Source organism: Dendrobium catenatum, unplaced genomic scaffold (assembly GCF_001605985.2).
Source record: "Dendrobium catenatum unplaced genomic scaffold, ASM160598v2 fragScaff_scaffold_133, whole genome shotgun sequence".
Classification (NCBI taxonomy): domain Eukaryota; kingdom Viridiplantae; phylum Streptophyta; class Magnoliopsida; order Asparagales; family Orchidaceae; genus Dendrobium; species Dendrobium catenatum.
The window spans coordinates 12,995,943-13,013,373 of NW_021318595.1; the positions used below are offsets into that span (position 1 = coordinate 12,995,943).

Sequence of the window (17,431 nt, forward strand, 5' to 3'; positions counted from 1 at the left end):
AACCAAGGTCGATCAAAGGATCAATAGTTTCTTAATGTATTTTTCTTAAGGCAATGTAGAGGTTCGAGGGGTTTGGGGAATCTTCTAAGGTCAAGTTCCATAATATGTCATGCCTAGTAGCTTAGGCTTTAAAAATAAATTTTTTTTGCATCCTCCAAAAATGCTTTGAGTTATAAGAGTAATAAATCAGAGAATGCATTAAAATTAGCGTGGTTAAATGTAGAGATATGCATAACCATTATAAAACTAAATAATCAAAAATCCAAACTCATTTGGTTCAGTTTTAGAGTGATTAAAATTTTTCAAAAAATAGGTTTTGGACCAAGGGATTCTGGGTTGGTTTTGGATTTATAATGAGTTTGATTATCACATTTGATTTAAATTTGGTTTGGTTACTGATTCAGAGTTATTTTAAGCTTAAAATTCTGAGGTCATTGATAATAAAGGATTATTTTCAATACTTGAACAAGTGATCAGATGACTATCAATAATGACTAACAACTAAGGGATTTGAGGTTTAATCATTGTTTCAATTTTGAGTTGATCAATGAATTTCAATAATTAAAGGGGTTTTAGCATTGTATTGATCATATCACAAACGATCATTTAGTTAGTATTAAGTGACTGATCAAATAATAAAATGAATTTGAAGGGTGACCGTCAAGTGATCATTTTAGTTGCCAATAATCATGTCAACATGACAAAGCATAATTATGAATTTGATTTAAGGTTTGGAAAGTAGTTAAATGATTGGTATACATAAATGTTAATTGTTTGTTGAAGGTAATGGACCTCACTAAAAAAATGTGGTCAACAACTTTGACTCCAATCTCATAAAAATGGGTACGTCATTATTGAAGTTTTTTTTTTAGAATTTGGGTCCAAAATCTAGAGAATTTCCTAAGTGGCCCCTTTACTTTTGAGTGGTATGATTATGTGTGTTACAATTAAATTTAATTAGATTTAATTTGTTTCTAATTAAATGTATGAAAACTAACCCTTTAAGCAAAAGAGATATGTTTTTCAATTAAAAAAAAAAGGTATAAAAAATAGATTTTTCCTTAGAGAATGTATCTCTAGAGATAGAATATAACAATCATAGGCTAGGTGGTCCTCTACTACCCGCAAGAGAAGAGGTGCCTAACAAGGAGAAAAAAAGGTATGAAGAGTCCAGACTTGCTTTGGCTTAGTTCTTAGGAACATTTATCTTTCCAAGGGAGCTTAATTTCATTTATTTAATTATGAGTAGAAGATTTTTTTTAAAGAGCCTAGAAGAGTCCAAGCTAAAAGTGCAAAATACAAGAAACAAACTTATAAAGCAAGAAATTTTTAATGCATAATTAACTTAAAGAAAAATTTTAAAACTAAATAAAAAAAATTTAAGAATGAAGGCCATGTGGAAAGCATCACTTAATTACAAACTAGGGTCTGCTGGAAAATAAATGTTGACCAGGCTCCACTAGAAAAACCTGGACACTATTCCTAAGAAACAAAGTAAGTTTCTATTTAAATAAAGCATTTCTTTTGTCCTAAAATTTACTTGGCTTTTTTCTTTGGGCTCCATATGTTCATTTGGTTTGGGTATCTAAAAGGAAAGAACCCTCTATTAAAGGAATTTTCTTTCATCTTTAGACTCCAATATTAGAGAAAATGATTTGTTTTATGAGCACTCACGACTATAAATTATTTTACATTTGAAAATTTAAAAGGAGCTCTATACTCCCTACTTGATATCCAAAAATGTTCACATGAAATATTATCCATGAAATCCCAAGCATAAATCATTTGCTCATTTTGTGAAAATATATCAACATTTACGTGCTTGTAATCATTAGGGTGTTTGGCAACAAAGAGAATCTAAAGAAACTTTTTTAATTAAAAATTTTAATTATTGTTATCCCTCTTTTTATGGTTAAGCATAACCATGACCACCTATAGAAAATTTGTAAACATCTAGATCATTTCTAACCTAGGAAAATCTAAATGTTCATCATTGATTACAATAAAATCTCTTTAAAGTTTATGAAAAGAATTAATAATAAAATTACGTCATTTATTCTTCAAAATAAGAGTATATTTCACAATAAAGATAAAATCACAAAAGAAAAATGAGCTAGCCTATAGCCAAAGTTGGTTATCCTAGCAAGAAATCTATAGTGTATGAAAGGAGGTTGTTTGTTTTGGATATTTTTTAAGTTTGATGTGAGTTAAATTTCTATAAGACTTGAGTTTTATTTTTTCAAGGGTTAGGGGTATTTAATTTAAAGTTAAAGTTTTATTGTTTTAATATTTATTTTTAAAATGAATTTTTTAAATGTGAAAGTTGATTAGTGCTTGGTACTCAAGCTTTAATATTTTTATCTGTCACTTAATCCTTAAATCCTTAGGAATCTAATACACGTATGTCCTACAATTGGAATCTATCATAAGTCATAAAGGCTCCCATTTATTTGTAATTTATTACAAGTTATTTAAGTTGAAAAATAATATCATTTGTTTACATCAGAGCCATAAGGTTTATTTTACCCTCTTTGGGGCTAACATAATAGCCTCGTAAGTCATGGTTACCCAACAATTGAATTGTTACTTAATAAATATATTATGTTTTTATAACTAGTTTATAGATTTAAATTACATTATTACTTCTTTTATAGTAAATTATTATTTTATTGTTTACTTATCATTGATAAGTTCAAAGCATTATCACAACGGGATCAAGGACATAGCCTCACAGCTCCAGGTAGTCCAATCTATAAATCAAATTGATGAAGTGTACAAATTTTATTATTGATTTATTCTTTTATTTGAGTTCATTATGTTGATTTAATTCTGAAATTGTGTGTTTTAATATAACTTATTTAAATATTTGATTATTATTCTTATGTATGGCGACACCTAGGTTTGCAGTTATCTCAACCCAAAGTTATTTTTGACACTTTGGGTTAGTCTAATTCCTAACCCAAGTGAACATAATTGTTGGGCCATAAAGGATAGGTGTAAAGGGTTATAAAGGACCTAATACAAATATTAGTTTCACTCAATTTTAATTGGTTTGAGAATTGGCTCAAGGGATGGCTCTCTTGAGTTGTTAGGTCATGCCAAGTGGCTAAACCAAATGAACTCAAGGGTTCCGTTTATGGGACCCAAAAAAAAAATCCAAAGGATTTAATTTGGTTTGGTGATACTTTGAGCATTACATTAAAATTTATTTTCAAGTGTAAGATTAATTGGTTAAAAAAAGTTGACATGGTAAACCAGGTTTGACTAAGGGTTGGGGTTTGGCCCAATTATTTAAAAATTATGTTTTTGACTTAATGGAAGTTGTCTGGTGCAATGGGGATGTATCCAAGTTCAAAATGCATGTGTGAACCCTAAAGGGGCAATTTGGTAAACTATGATTAACTTGATCAACCACACTTGACCAAGGAATAGGTTTAGATTCATTCAAATCTAAATGACATTTAAAACTTATTACAATAGGTCTCATGCAATGCAGAGGCATCTATAGGTTTGAAGGTTTTTCTGATAAATTATGTTTGACTTAGTTAACTAAGGTTGACCAAGACTTGAGTTTGAGTTCAATACATCCAAAAAAAAATTAGAATGTATTAGAAGAGGTTTTAGTGGTTGGTTTGAATGAGCTATTTTAAAGTTTGTTAGATTAATTAATTTTTGAAGGCTTTCGGGTTTTGGGTTTAAGTGACTTCATGGTCAACCATAGTCAACTATGGTCTACTATGGGCTCAAAATTTATTCGGTGCAAAATGATAATGATTATGAACATGATCAATTGTTTTGGGAAAGTTTCCAAAATAATTTTCCATAAGATGCAAGGTCTAGTAGCATAGGCTATAAATATTTGATGGTTTTACATCCTTTGGAAATCAATTTTGTTTTTAGTGGTTAGAGAGCTTAGATTTCTATCAAATATGGAGAGTCGACCGTATGAACATATCTAATCAATATGAAAATGATTAATTATGAATCCAATGTCATTTTATAGCATTATGGGATGATTAAAATTTCATAAGAAATAAGCCATTCACCTAAAGCTTTTGGACTTTGCAGCACTAGTAGAAAGGTCTGGATTTCTAGAGGGAGAATATTTGTATTTCTAGAGAGAGAAAGTTTTCCACTTGGTTTGAATTTGGTTTTTCGCGGGCTTTCTGTGGTTGGTGGAGTAGGCATTGGATGATCGACGGTTCTTCTTTGCCGGTGTCATGAATGCTCCGCAATCCTCTGCGTACCATTGGTAGAGCTGGGAATGGCATTGTGATCAGAGAAGGGGTGAGACCTCCGAGCCATCAAGGTCTAGTTGAGGGCAAGGGGAAGAATGTTATGGTGGAGAATATGTCTGGGAAGAAGATTATGGATTTGAAGAGAAATCCATGTATGGCCATTCTTTAATCTTCATCTTCTGATGACTTAAGTTTATGGGTGAATAAGTTTTCTGGGGTTCTTGATGTGCACAATGGTCGCAATATTGCAAATGACCTGAATTCTATGGAGGGTCAGAAGGTTGATGATAATAGGGATTATGTTAAGGATCCTGTGAAAGATTTGATGAGTATTAAAGTCTCAAAGACCAATTTGAATGATAACCCCAAACAGGGGGGCATTGGTGAGGTTGCTGAAGCCTGGTTGAAACCGAAGCATATCAATATAACATTTAAGAGGAACCAAGTTGAATTTTCTAAAGATGGTATTGCAGTTAGGCTTAATTCAGACATTGAGGCAAAGAATTCACAAATCTTGAAGAATTCGATTGTAGTTAAAGTGTTGGGAAACAATGTGCCTTTCTCTGTTTGTTGTGTAGAACTGAGAAGGCAATGGAGCAAATACGGTTGATTTCATTTGACGTCAATTGGTATGGACTGGATTTTGTGTTCTTTTAAGTAGGATGAGGTTGTGGAAGAAATTATGAATGGCGGTCCTTGGTACGTGAGTGGATACATTGTCGGCATGGACAGATGGTCCCCTGCTTTTGATCCAAATTCATTTAAGGGAATTTCCCCTCCCGTCAAGATCAGATTCCTGTGCTTTCCTTTGTACTACTGGGACGAGGATAATGTAGCGAGAATTGCTTCTCGCATTGGGTCACCAAGGTACATAGATGCAATACTTTTTATAGGGGTAAACGAGAGTTTGCTTGTGTCTATGTAAGGATAGATTTGGAGAAAAAACTACTGAATGGTGTTTGGGTAGATGGTTTAGCTGGGAGATTCTTCCAACGGGTGGAGTATGATAAAATTGATCTTCTGTGTTATCAATGTGGCAGAGTGGGTCATGACAGGAAGGCTTGTCCCAAAAAATGTAACTCTTGGTACTGAAGACCAAACAATGAGGAAGACGGATGTAGTAACAGAGGAAAGTAAGAAGGTTGTTCCTGACAGTAAATCTTATGTGATCAGTTTCGAGTATGGCCCATGGATTCATGTTCATTTCAAGAACAAACGAGTTACTAGAGATAAAGTCACTAGTAGAGGAGTGATTGGCAATGGGATTAACACTGATAGCAGGGGAAATAATAACCAAAAGGTTATTGTGCAGGAGGAAATTCAGCAGATGGAAGTGGCATATGCTGCTGTAGAAAAGTCTGCCCTGGCTCCAGAAAAATGCTCAGGAACTGAGGAAGCTGCTGGTGAAAAGATGCTAGAAATTCACTTAACCAATAGGTCTGCTGCTTTGATTGATAACAATAAAGAAGGAGGTATTGGAAAACATGAAGGAAATGACAAATTAACGGATAGTGGTATGAACATAGCTGATCCAGACGTCAGTCACATGGATATGGTTTCTCATAGTGGTGCTGCCAAGATTAAATTAGCCAAATAATTGAGATCATTGGGGCCAGTTGAACCTAATTATAAAAAGAAGAAGAGGGATGGAAGGTTGAATTCCATTAATGGCGAGAGATCCCCTGCTCTTGTTTAAATGTCATCCATCTTATTTTGGAATTTTAGGGGGGCTAGGAAAAAAGAGGCCTCCTTATATTTAAAGGAGATTGTTAGAGACCATGATGTGTTCTTTATTGGTCTTTTGGAGACCAAGATGACTAGCATTGATAGAAGGGAGGTTAATTGTCTTATTGGGAACGATTGGGAGTATTTTCACTACCCTGCTGCTGGTACCTCAGGAGGTATTTTGGTGTTATGGAACAAGAAGATGGTGTCATTTGTTATTAAGGAGAATTCTTCTCAAGTTATTGTTGGTGATCTCTCGGTTCCCAACATGGGGTCTTGTAAAGTTGCCACTGTATATGGGAGTAGATGCTGTAAGGAGAGGGGAAGTCTTTGGAGTCAACTTGAGAAGTGTTTGGATGATTCAATTCCTTCCATTATTGGTGGGGATTTTACCTGTATGCTGAACAAGGAGGAGAAGAGAGGAGGTAAAAGGTTCTTGTTTTCAAAAGGACCTAGGGAGATGAAAAGCTTTATGATGAATTAAGATTTTCATGATGTTGGAAGTATTGGACCAAGGTTTACTTGGTGCAACAACAAAGAGGGAGCCTCTCAGATATGAGAGAGGTTGGACAGATGTTTGTTGAACTCGGTTGCTATTCAGAAGCTTCCATTTGCTACTATCAGGCATCTTGCAAGAGTGGCTTCTAACCATAGTCCAATTGTTCTTAAATTGGATGAAAGGGTGAGGTTCAAGTCAAAGGCTATCAATTTTGAGGATACTTATAGATCTTACCTAGAAGCTAAGAATTTTGTGTATCACTCTTGGAAGAAGAATGACTTTGGTGATGAGCATATAATCTTGCAAAAGAAGCTTAGGAGAACATTAAAAGCACTATTTTTTTTGAATAAAAATAAGTGCAAGGATTTGAATATGTTGAAGGAAAAGATGAAAAAGGAAATCCTAGAACTTCAGAACAAGGAAGCTTTGGGGGAAGATTGGTCAGTTGATGACCTTTTTTTGCTTAGAAACAAAGTGCATGATTTTAATGTCACATTGAGAAGATTGTCTACTTGGTGGAATCAATGGGCAAAAGAAAGTTGGCATGAGGAAGGAGATACAAACTCAAAGCTTTTTCATAACTTTGCTACGGCTAGAAAAAATGGTAACCGGATAAATCAAGTTAAAGATGTGTTTAATAAATTGCAAGATGGGGATGATCAAATTGAGAAGGTCTTCATACAATTTTTTGAAAATAAGTGGAAATACAAGAATTGTGAATTTATGGGCTGACTGTTGGCTTCAGAAAATCAAAAGGTAATGGAAGAGGATTTTTCTTTGCCAAATGCTGATTTTTTTGTAAGTGATATATAGATTTCGGTCTTCCAACAAGGAAACAATAAGTCACCGGGTATGGATGGTGTTACCTCTTCTTTTTACAAGAGATATTGGAGTATTGTTTGGGAGACTTTATGGAATGCCATTAGTTGCTTTTTAAAGTCTAGTCATATGAATAGGGAATGGAAAGATACTCTAATAGTCTTAATTTCTAAAGTGAAGAACCCTTTGATTCCATCTAACTATAGGCCTATCGGCCATTGCCAGACTAACTATAAGATTGTGGCTACCATGTTAGTTAACAGATTGAAGAACTGTATTTCCAAGATGATTTCTAAAGAGAAAATGGCATTCATTCCTGGAAGATCTATTTCGGGGCATTGCTTTTTGGCTCAGGAGATCTTTCACAAGTTCAAAATCTCTAAAAACAAAAAGGAGTTGATGGCTATAAAATTGGATATGGAGCAAGCATATGATAGCATGGGTTGGACAACTCTTCGTCAAATTCTTAAATGGTATGGTTTTCCTACTGATTTTTCTAACCTTCTCGTGGTGTGTGTTGTAGATGTGAGGTTTTCCAATATTATTAATGGAAAGAATTCCAAGTGGATCAATGCTCAAAGTGGGTTCCGTCAAGGGTGTCCACTTTCACCATACCTTTTTATCTTGTGTTCTCAAATTATGTCCAACTCTCTAGAGCAAAGAGGGCAGACTCTTGACATTCAACCCAAAGGTCCAAACATCACACATCTACTTTATGTAGATGATGTGTTTATTTTTTCGCATGTCTCTATTACCTTAGCTAATACCTTGAAGATCATGGTGGAGGACTTCTGTAAGTGGACAGGTCAAAGAGTTAATTTCAACAAGTCACAGATTATTTTTGGCAAGGTTGTTAGTTACCTTATGAAGAAGAGGATTGCTAGAGTACTTGGCTTCAAAGTGGTGAAGGAGATGAAGTACTTGGGTGTAAAGATCTCACTTAGTAGACTCAAGATGGCTAATTTTCAAGAGCATTTGAGTAATATCATGGATAGACTTAATGCTTGGGGTAAGAAGTCTTTTTCAATGGGAGGTAAGCTCACTCTTATTGAAAGCTCTTTGCTTTCAATGCCAAATTTTTTAATCACACATTCTTTGGTTTCCAAAAGGGTGTTACATGAGTTGGAAAAACTTTGTAGAAAATTCATTTGGCATAAAATTGATGGGACTAATGGTATGCATTATGTTGCTTGGGGAGAAATTTGCAATTTGAGAAGTATGGGAGCACTGGGTTTGCATTCTCCTTTACTCAGAGTTGGAACTCTAAGATCTAAATTGACCATGAAATGTAAATATGGTAGTGATATTATAGATGGTGCTCAAAAGAAGATTACCTCTAGTGCTTATCAAATTTTGTTGGATGGTGGAAGACATTTGAAAAATGCTATTAGATTAAAAGTGGGCATGGGTGACAAGATTAGTGTCTTAAATGATGCATGGTTGCTTGATAAATGCATCAATCGGTGGCCAACATTTATTGATTGTTATTTGCTGGATGGTGTATATGTACAATAGCTTTTGCTAAGTAATGGGAAATGGAATTATACCGTGCTACAAAGGGCCTTCCATCATGATTTAATCTTATTGATCAGCCAAATTCATATTGAATATGAGGTGGAGGATCGGGTGGAGCTGCTGAACATGTGCTCGGGTAAAACAGTTTCTGCATTGGCTTATGAGCAATTGTTGTTTAACAGATTTACCTTGGAGGATGATGGGTACTGTAAATGAGTGTAGAAGCTTAAACTAAAGAAAAAGGTGGAAATTTTCTAGTGGAGGCTTGGTAAATCAGCAATTCCAAGAATGCTTTATGTGCTAGAGGCTGCCAGTCAAATGAAACATATGAGCATATTATGGTTCATTGAAAATATATGGTTGAAGTTATTGTGAAAATGCTTGATTGGGGCATTAATATCCCTATTTTCCATTCTCTGGATCGCTACTTACAGGAGCTAAAGATGCTAACAGCTAGTAATTGCTGGGATTGTTAAAATTTACTACACCATTGTTTACCTTTCTTGGAAGAATCAGAATGATGTCAAGCATGGTAAGGCTGCTTTGCCATGTTCTATGGTAGTTTCTAATGCTTTATTCTTATCTATTTCCATATCTAGTCCATATCTTTCTAGCTGGGGTACTAATCTTCTTAGAGAGTCTCAAAATACTTGGTGCCCTCAACCGAAAGATTGGATTAAGATTAATGTGGATGCTTCATTGCTTAGTTCTAATCTTGCTAGAATTGGTGGCATTTTTAGAGACCACAAAGGCAGATTTATCAGTGCATTTGGAAAGAATAAAGTCCATTGGGATATTGCTCAGCTTGAGCTGGAAGCTGCAATCACGGTAAGGGAATTCATAAGAAGTTGGATGTTGGAATGCAAAGGGGTGATTATTGAGAGTGATAACATCAACATTATTACATTAATTCAAGACTCTTTTAAGAAGAATAAGTGGCATGTGGATAGGTGGCCGGCGAAGGATTTATTTTTCTGGAATGGCTTCAAAAAAGTAGTTTTCCATCATGCCTATAGAAGTTGTAATAAAGTAGCTAATTGGTGTGCTACTATGGCATTGGAAAGTAGTTTCTTTTTTGATAGCTTTTCTTTTGATAAGATTCCTTCCTTGTTGTTGAACTTAATCAAGGAGGAATGTGGTCCTTTTATTACTTGTAATTAGTTACTTTGTTCTTAATGCAACTTGATGCAATTCCTATTAAAAAAAAAAACCTAAAGCTTTTGGCTTTGATTTTGGCATGAGATTTTGTTTTTTTGTTTTGGCCTATTGAATTAAATTTTGATTACTAATATCATTGAAAATCATTTACGTGTTTTAAAATGATTGATTAATGGTTCAAATAACAATCACAAGGTGAGTATCAAATGAAGGGTTAAGATTTGAGTTTTTTTTATTTGGATTTTATTTTAAGAGGATTTAAATTTTATTTGAAATTATTATGGATGTTTTAGCTAAACCCATTCAAAAATGAGTTAAACAAATGAACCCCCAATATGTGTAGTAAAATGAAGTTATACTGCACATATTGGCATTGACTAAATTAATAAAATTTTAGAATGACAAGATTCAAGGTTAGAAATTCCCTAGGAAAGGAAGCATGGGGACGCACACCAAACATTAAATCTAAGGGATGCTAGTAGGGGTCCTATACCTATTAGAAAGAGTTCTTATAAATTTAATTTACCATTAGATCTAATACTATAGGAAAAATAATTATTTCTAGAGAACATTTGGTAATCAAGAGGCTACCAAAAATAGCAAGGAAATAACAATGCATTTTGCGAAGAAAATTGGTAGGAACTTCTCTAGTGGGTTTCTGACAAAAAATACATTAAAGGTTTTAACAACATTTCTTAAAAAAAAAAAAAACTCACAGGTTTAAGTAGGATGATGATATTTTTTGAAAGAAATTTCATCAAAGATTTTGCTAAAATAAGACCGACTTTAAAATTCTGCTCTCTCTTTGATATTTTTCTACAAATTTTTAATTGAATAACATAACCTCCACTTTTCTACTCCCATTCACCAAGCTACCTGTGAAAGCCCTCTCCCATTCCACTCTTATTTGCTTTTTAGTTCAATGGAAATTCCATTGGTAATCTAACTCGTTCCCTGAGCCCATAAATTGTAACCGTTACCAATCGTATGTTTTCTCACTATCCATAAGTTTTCTTTAGGAAACTTTTTTTTATTATTACTTTCCAATCAACACAATTGACCAGTTTTTTATTTTATTTTTTGCATCACTTTAATTATCAATTCTTTTAATTGACTTTCTAGATTGTCTTACAAATTTTAAAAATGGATATAGGTAAGAAATTGTTTTAAAAAAATTAATGTATAGAATAACTAATTAAATTATGTAAACCATACTTGTGATATTTCTCATTCTTCCTATGTTTAATCATTAAAAGGGATGTACTCATTTTCCAATATTCTATTTCATAGGTGTGAATATCCTTCTTGGAACAAGTTCCATAAATAATAAATATTTAATTTATTAAAGGAAGAGATGTACATTTATAAGAAAAGATAAATGGAATGTTATCATAATAGAGAGGTTATGTATTAGATAGTCTTCTGAGGTATAATGACCATTATAGGATCTACTTTTAAAGTTAAAATCTTAAATAAAGTAAAAGCTTTTATAGTAATTATGGTGTATAGCCATAACACAAAAGAGGGAGGGGGGAGGGAGATCACTATATCTTAATTTTAAAACCCTTTTTTTATTTTCACTTTGAAACTATTTTTATTTTTTGTTTTACTTAAATGTAATGAGTACACATGAACACTATGAGAAGTAAAAGTTCTTGACTAAAACAAACTATGAACTTCATCAAATATATTACACATTTTGTAAGACAAAAATTAAAGCAAATTATAAAATTAAGTAAATAATGGGAAAAAAATTTGTGCAACAAAATTTTATATGGTTTAGTAGCAATGCTTAGTTCAATGCCTTTAAACCTCCACCAAGAGGATTCTCTGCTCACTATTATGATCACAACAAGGTGAATAAGCCTATTTATTTAAATTATAATGGAGAAACTCTACACCTTCATCTTCTTAATCTCAGTTGAAAGAACACTTCTCGCTAATGAATAATAATTTTTTTATAAAGATGTTATACGTAATAAAATTTAAAATAGTAGGCTCAAGGAGATTATATTTATATTTAGAATGAGATGTTAGAACTTACCACATTTTACTTATGCTACAGAAGTTTTAAAATGCAAATATAACTTTATTTTTATAGTGTCTCCAAATATTTAGTGCAAATACAATCTTTAAAAACTTCATATTGTGTGTAGGATAAATTCTTTATATTGCATATATTAGAAACCAAGTGAGGGATCCTATGGGGGATTTGTTTATTATTTAGAATACTGCATTTGGTCGTATGTGGTAAGTGGAATGTAGTAGGGACAATTATATGGATTAGGATTGCAAGCGTATGCTTATGAGGCATAATCTTGTTAGTGGCTTTAACTTCTTAAGAAGCATCCATGAGAGTTTATATAGCCATTAGGGGGTAGCCCTTACAGCAGAGTTAGAGTATGTCCAAAAATCATAAGCTTACATGCATATGAATATACAAACGCAAAAAATTTAAATGATGGGGGAACTACAGAGAATCAAAAAGAAGTTTAGTAGAAAGAAAACATTATTGGTAGAGGAAGAGAATGACCAAATAGATTCTGACTACTAAATGTATTTGTAGATTTTATGCTGAGTTTTTTTTTTTTTTGGTATAAGAATTAGATATTTAGTAAAGTACTTTTGGAAATTATAGAACATTTACTTTTGATTAAATGTGTTATTACTCTTGCATCAGTATTTATGTGCAATGTTGAAATATGAGGATAATAAATGAGCTATTTTTTGTCTGTGTTATAGGTTTTTGAGATATTTTCTACAAATTATTTGTTGAAAAATAATGATACAATAGATTGTTGACCTCAATTTTCGCTCGAATATTCCGTTGTCCTCAATTTTCGCTCGAATACTCTAGCACTTTCGATTGATTCGATTAGTCCTTGTCGAGCCCGGTTCGAACTCGAGTCGATCCGAATTGAGCCAAATTTGACTCGACTCTGTTCGATCAAGCTTGAATAATTTATTTTGACTGCGAAGAGCTCAATTTCACACGAATCGTCTTTGATTTGATCAAATCGATTGAGCCTAGCCCACTTTTAAATCAAGGCGATTTGAATCCATTTACTCTGACGGGCAACGGTTTCGAAGGATAGGATTTCCCCGAAACTCAAATTCTGTCATGGTTTCAGGCTTCAGTCGCGTGATCACTACTTTAGTGTATTTGTCGGAGTCTCGAAGGGGCATCTGGGCGACATAATGCCATATTGAGCTTTCGGAGCAGAAAAGAGAGCATCAGAGAGACGTTAGAAGGTCGGGAGGAGGCCTTCGGTTAGGGCATTCGGACTCCCCTGAACCCCGTCTCTAAGTTTCGCACTCCCCTGGACCCCGTCTCTCCCCCTCACTCTCGTTTTGGGAAGCAGCCCAAGGTGAATCCCGAACCCCCCACTCTTTGTTCCCGCTATGTTTCACGAATCCAGAGGAGGCCGACGCCGCCTGGACAGAATCTTTTCCCCCTCTCTCGTTCCGTCTCTCTCTGAGTTCGTAGAAGTAAGGAGGCTGGAGCCCCCTCTGTCTATTTCATCTTGTCCGTGAGCCCTAGACGGAGCAGCCCCCGATCTCTCTCTCTGGATTCCGCTCGTTCTGCTCCCCCTCGGTTCGCCTCTCGTCTACAAACAAAGAGGCAGAAGAAATCAGAAATCCCCAGCTCCTGTCCGACCCCAGCCAGGCCGAACCCGAACTCTTGCTTTTGGCTTCGCACGCCTGAACCAGATCCGGAGTCGTCTGGACCGCCGACTTCCCTACTTCCGACGCCTAGACCTACCCGAGCTCCTTCTTTTTGCAAGGTGAGCATTTCCCCTTTGTTCTTCTTCTTCCTTTCTTTTTTTTTTTCCCTATTCCTTTCTCTTCTTCTTCTTTACTTTATTTTCTATTATCCCCTTCTTCCTTCTTAGTCCAACGGTTATGTTTTCTCAAATCTATTGAAATAAAATGGTTTAGGTTGTTATTTCAAAGGGGTTGGATAATGCATTCATCATCATTTCTTTTCGCTTAGTTTTGTTATCTCTACTTATTAATTCAATGGTGTTCTGACTCCCTTGAGTAGGGGTGATGGTTATTGCTAACCACAAGTGATTTTGTAAGGTGCAGATGAATGTGGGTTGATTCGTGTTGTTTTGATAGTAAACAGTTAATGAGACTCATGTGATCTAGGAGCTTTAGGTGCGATATGGCTATACATCTAAAGAAATTGTTTTACATCATTTCTTAGACCTCACATACTAGTCATTTGATTAAATACATTGGAAAGATTGTGTTTCTGCTATCATGCCTTTTATTTGGGTATCACTCATACAAAGCTTTGTTGCTTAGCTTGGTTATGTCACTGGTCTACTAGTTGGTGAAAACTCTTATGTTTATTACTTGGTGGTCATTTAATTGTTGAATGATATGTGATTTGGAAAAGATAGTGACTACTATATTTAGTTATATTTAGTTCATACTCTACTGAAATGATGAAATATTGAGAATAGGATGTGTTTTGTGATGAAGTTTGGGCTTCATGGAGCTATTTTTGCCATTCACTAAGGTATGCATATAAATTGTTTGCGATAATGCCTCTTGGAGGAGATGTATGTTTAGATATAATGATAGTAGAGATTTGTTATATTTTGATTCAATACATGATAAATCTTGTGACAAAATTTATCCTATTAGTACATACACATATCACTTATTCTACGTGGTGACGAACATGCTATTCCTTGAGAAGATATTTTCATACCATAGTGATTGTTGATGGGGATTGTTATCATGATTTCTTGTATAAACTTTTCATAAAAAAAAAGTTGTATGATGTAGAGATTGCCAGTCATGCTAATGAGCTTCCATGTGCTTTGTGTCCTAGTTGTGATTCATATGTTTATAATATTCCAACGAAAATGAGTCTATTTGATTGAGAGGTTCATGTTAACAAATGCTTTGTATGCACTGTTCCTTTCATACCTTACACCTGCATGAAAAGTAATTTCTATTTGGTGGAGCTCTTGAGAATCCCTATCATGAGCATTGAGAACATTAACGTTGTATGCATGTAACTTTGGAGAATTCTGCCTGAAAGATTTATTGGGTCGGCATTAAACTATGCTCTTCTTAATTCCCTTTGGTTTATATCAGATGGAAACGAGATGATGAGCTTTCTTTATGCTTTTGTGGTTTTGTTAAATTTTATGTGAAAATCATATTGACGATTGTGGTGGAATATTTTGTGATGCATTGGAGAGCAGGTTTGACATTAAAAAATCTCTCCTCTTCTCTTTACCAATAGCATGGGAATTGATTTTGAATCCTTGGTCAGAATGTTGGATATTTGGCATGAGAGTAAGTTTATGGATTTGGGTATGTTTGTTTGGAGCTCTTCATAGCATGTGGTACAAAAGGAGAAAGTTGGTTGAGGGAACTTTATGTGTTTTTTTTCTATAATTAAATGGTTTCATTGCCGGAGTTTGAAAATAGTATAAAATGATCATGAGTTTTATATCTTTTTCGTCACCATGAAAGCATAACATTAGTATTGGGTTTTGGCAAGAATCAATGTTATGAAAGCATGAACTTTATCACATGGGAAAGGTAATCCAAAGCATGAATTGTAATAAACTTTGTTGTTCTCCAAATTACATGTTTGCAAGCTCATTTTGGATATTTGTTGGTATATAGTATGTAAGATTGCTCCATGATAGAAAAGTTTTAAGAGCTAGTTTCAATTCAAATTCATATGCATATATGTTGTGTTGAGAAAAATTTCAAAAGTATTTTCTTTATGGTTGAAATTTGTTTTATTAAAAGTGATTTCATGCGGAGAAATGTTTTGTGTTGAAAGGTTTCATAAGTGACTTTATGGTTGTAAGCTTTATGAAAGTTTTGTAAATCAATTTGCGTCGAAAGACTTTCGATGGATTTTTTATGAATGCTTTAGTGTTAAAACCTAAAACTAATTTCTTAATTGGCTTAAATCAAACCTTAATTGATAATAAATCATTTAATCCACATTTTCTTTTAATTTATAACCAACAAAATAATCAATCGAATAATAAGAAAATATATCCTTAAAATCAATCCTAAAATACTAATATTTAAACTTCAATTAAAATCTCCCTTTCGCCCTCTAACAAATTAAAAATACAAATAATTCTAACTAAATGATCCTACATAGGATCTATCCAAAACCACACAGCCTGTTACACACCCCTTAGACTTGTTTGGTTAGGACACGACTTCTAGACATAAGTTAGGCTGACATTTTCTTTCATTATTCAGTATTTACTACATGCACATGCTTTATAATTGTTATTATTAGATTTCCTGTTTGTTACATTCTTATTTACATGCATTTTTTTTTTTTTGAATGGCATCTACACTCATTTGTGTATTTTTCATTTATCTTATCTTACGAGGTACATTGAATCTTGATGGTCGAGAACTAAAGAGGAGCATTTGCTTAGGAACTTTTAAGTGGCCACGCCACAATCGGGGAGTATTTGCTTATAAGCTTTTAAGTGGCAGTGCCACAATCAGGTATGATCTCTGCAACTTGTAAAGCAATTTATTTTAATTACATATCGAAATTGCTACACATCACACACGACTTGTTAATAGGTATTCTAGCATGTTTAGGTAGCTGGCCTTAGGGTAGTTCACTAGCGAAGCTTTGGCCCTATAGGTCAAAGCTTGCCCCCCTTCTGTGAACCCTAGAGACCATTAGGGTCATTTAGGCCTGTAGAGTAGGCCACTTATTTGTGCCAGTTTGCATCGTTGTTTTCCCACACGAAGTGGGCATCGTTGTTTTTCTGCTAGGATTTTGGCCTCTTCTGGTTTTTGGTATGATACCCCCCACCTTCTGTGAGCCTTAGAGACCATTAGGGTCATTTAGGCCTGTAGAGTAGGCCACCTATTTATGCCATTTGGCATCGTTGTTTCCCCACATGAAGTGGGCACCGTTTGAATGATTTTCTGTGCGGGTACCTTGACTGGAGGGTATCCTTAGGGTGTGTTTATTTATTTATTTATTTTTACTCTGGATGTCATGCATACGTTCTTACACACTTTTCTCCATAATGCACTTTACCTACATACATGCATTGCATTAGTAGACCTAAGGATCTTTCTTACTCGTGCATTTGTCTCATGCATCATTAACAACGCTAGATATGTTCGTTTGCATATTGTAGAGTCCCTGATTTAAATCTTTTGAACTATTAAACCTTGATCCCTTAGGACAGACCCTTCCCATCTTACATACATATAGGACGATTGGTTGTGCTTAGGATTTTAGCTGGCTTCCCTTTTCAGGCCGGGATATAAGTCAAAGACTGCATTAGTTAGGTCGTAGATGCTAGTGTTGTGTGTACGACACTACATCTTTTATAGATTTAGGGTCTAAAGGTGAGTGGTATGAGTGTACCACTATACGCCTTATTGGTGGGTAAGCTCTCCATTCTTTCGGAAGCTATAAATCCTATCCATCCACATCACGCAGATG

At 34.4% G+C, this 17,431-nt stretch overlaps 1 protein-coding gene across 1 annotated transcript; it reads left to right on the forward strand.

The window, feature by feature from the left end:
- The first annotated feature begins 6,051 nt into the window (after nt 1-6,051).
- LOC110114874 lies at nt 6,052-13,100 on the forward strand. The gene is made up of 7 exons (XM_028699300.1): nt 6,052-6,395; nt 6,588-7,134; nt 7,276-8,314; nt 8,391-8,455; nt 8,797-8,999; nt 9,396-9,624; nt 13,086-13,100. The coding sequence occupies exons 1-7, from the start codon at nt 6,052-6,054 to the stop codon at nt 13,098-13,100; spliced, it is 2,442 nt and encodes an 813-aa protein (XP_028555133.1).
- Nucleotides 13,101-17,431: the final 4,331 nt, after the last annotated feature.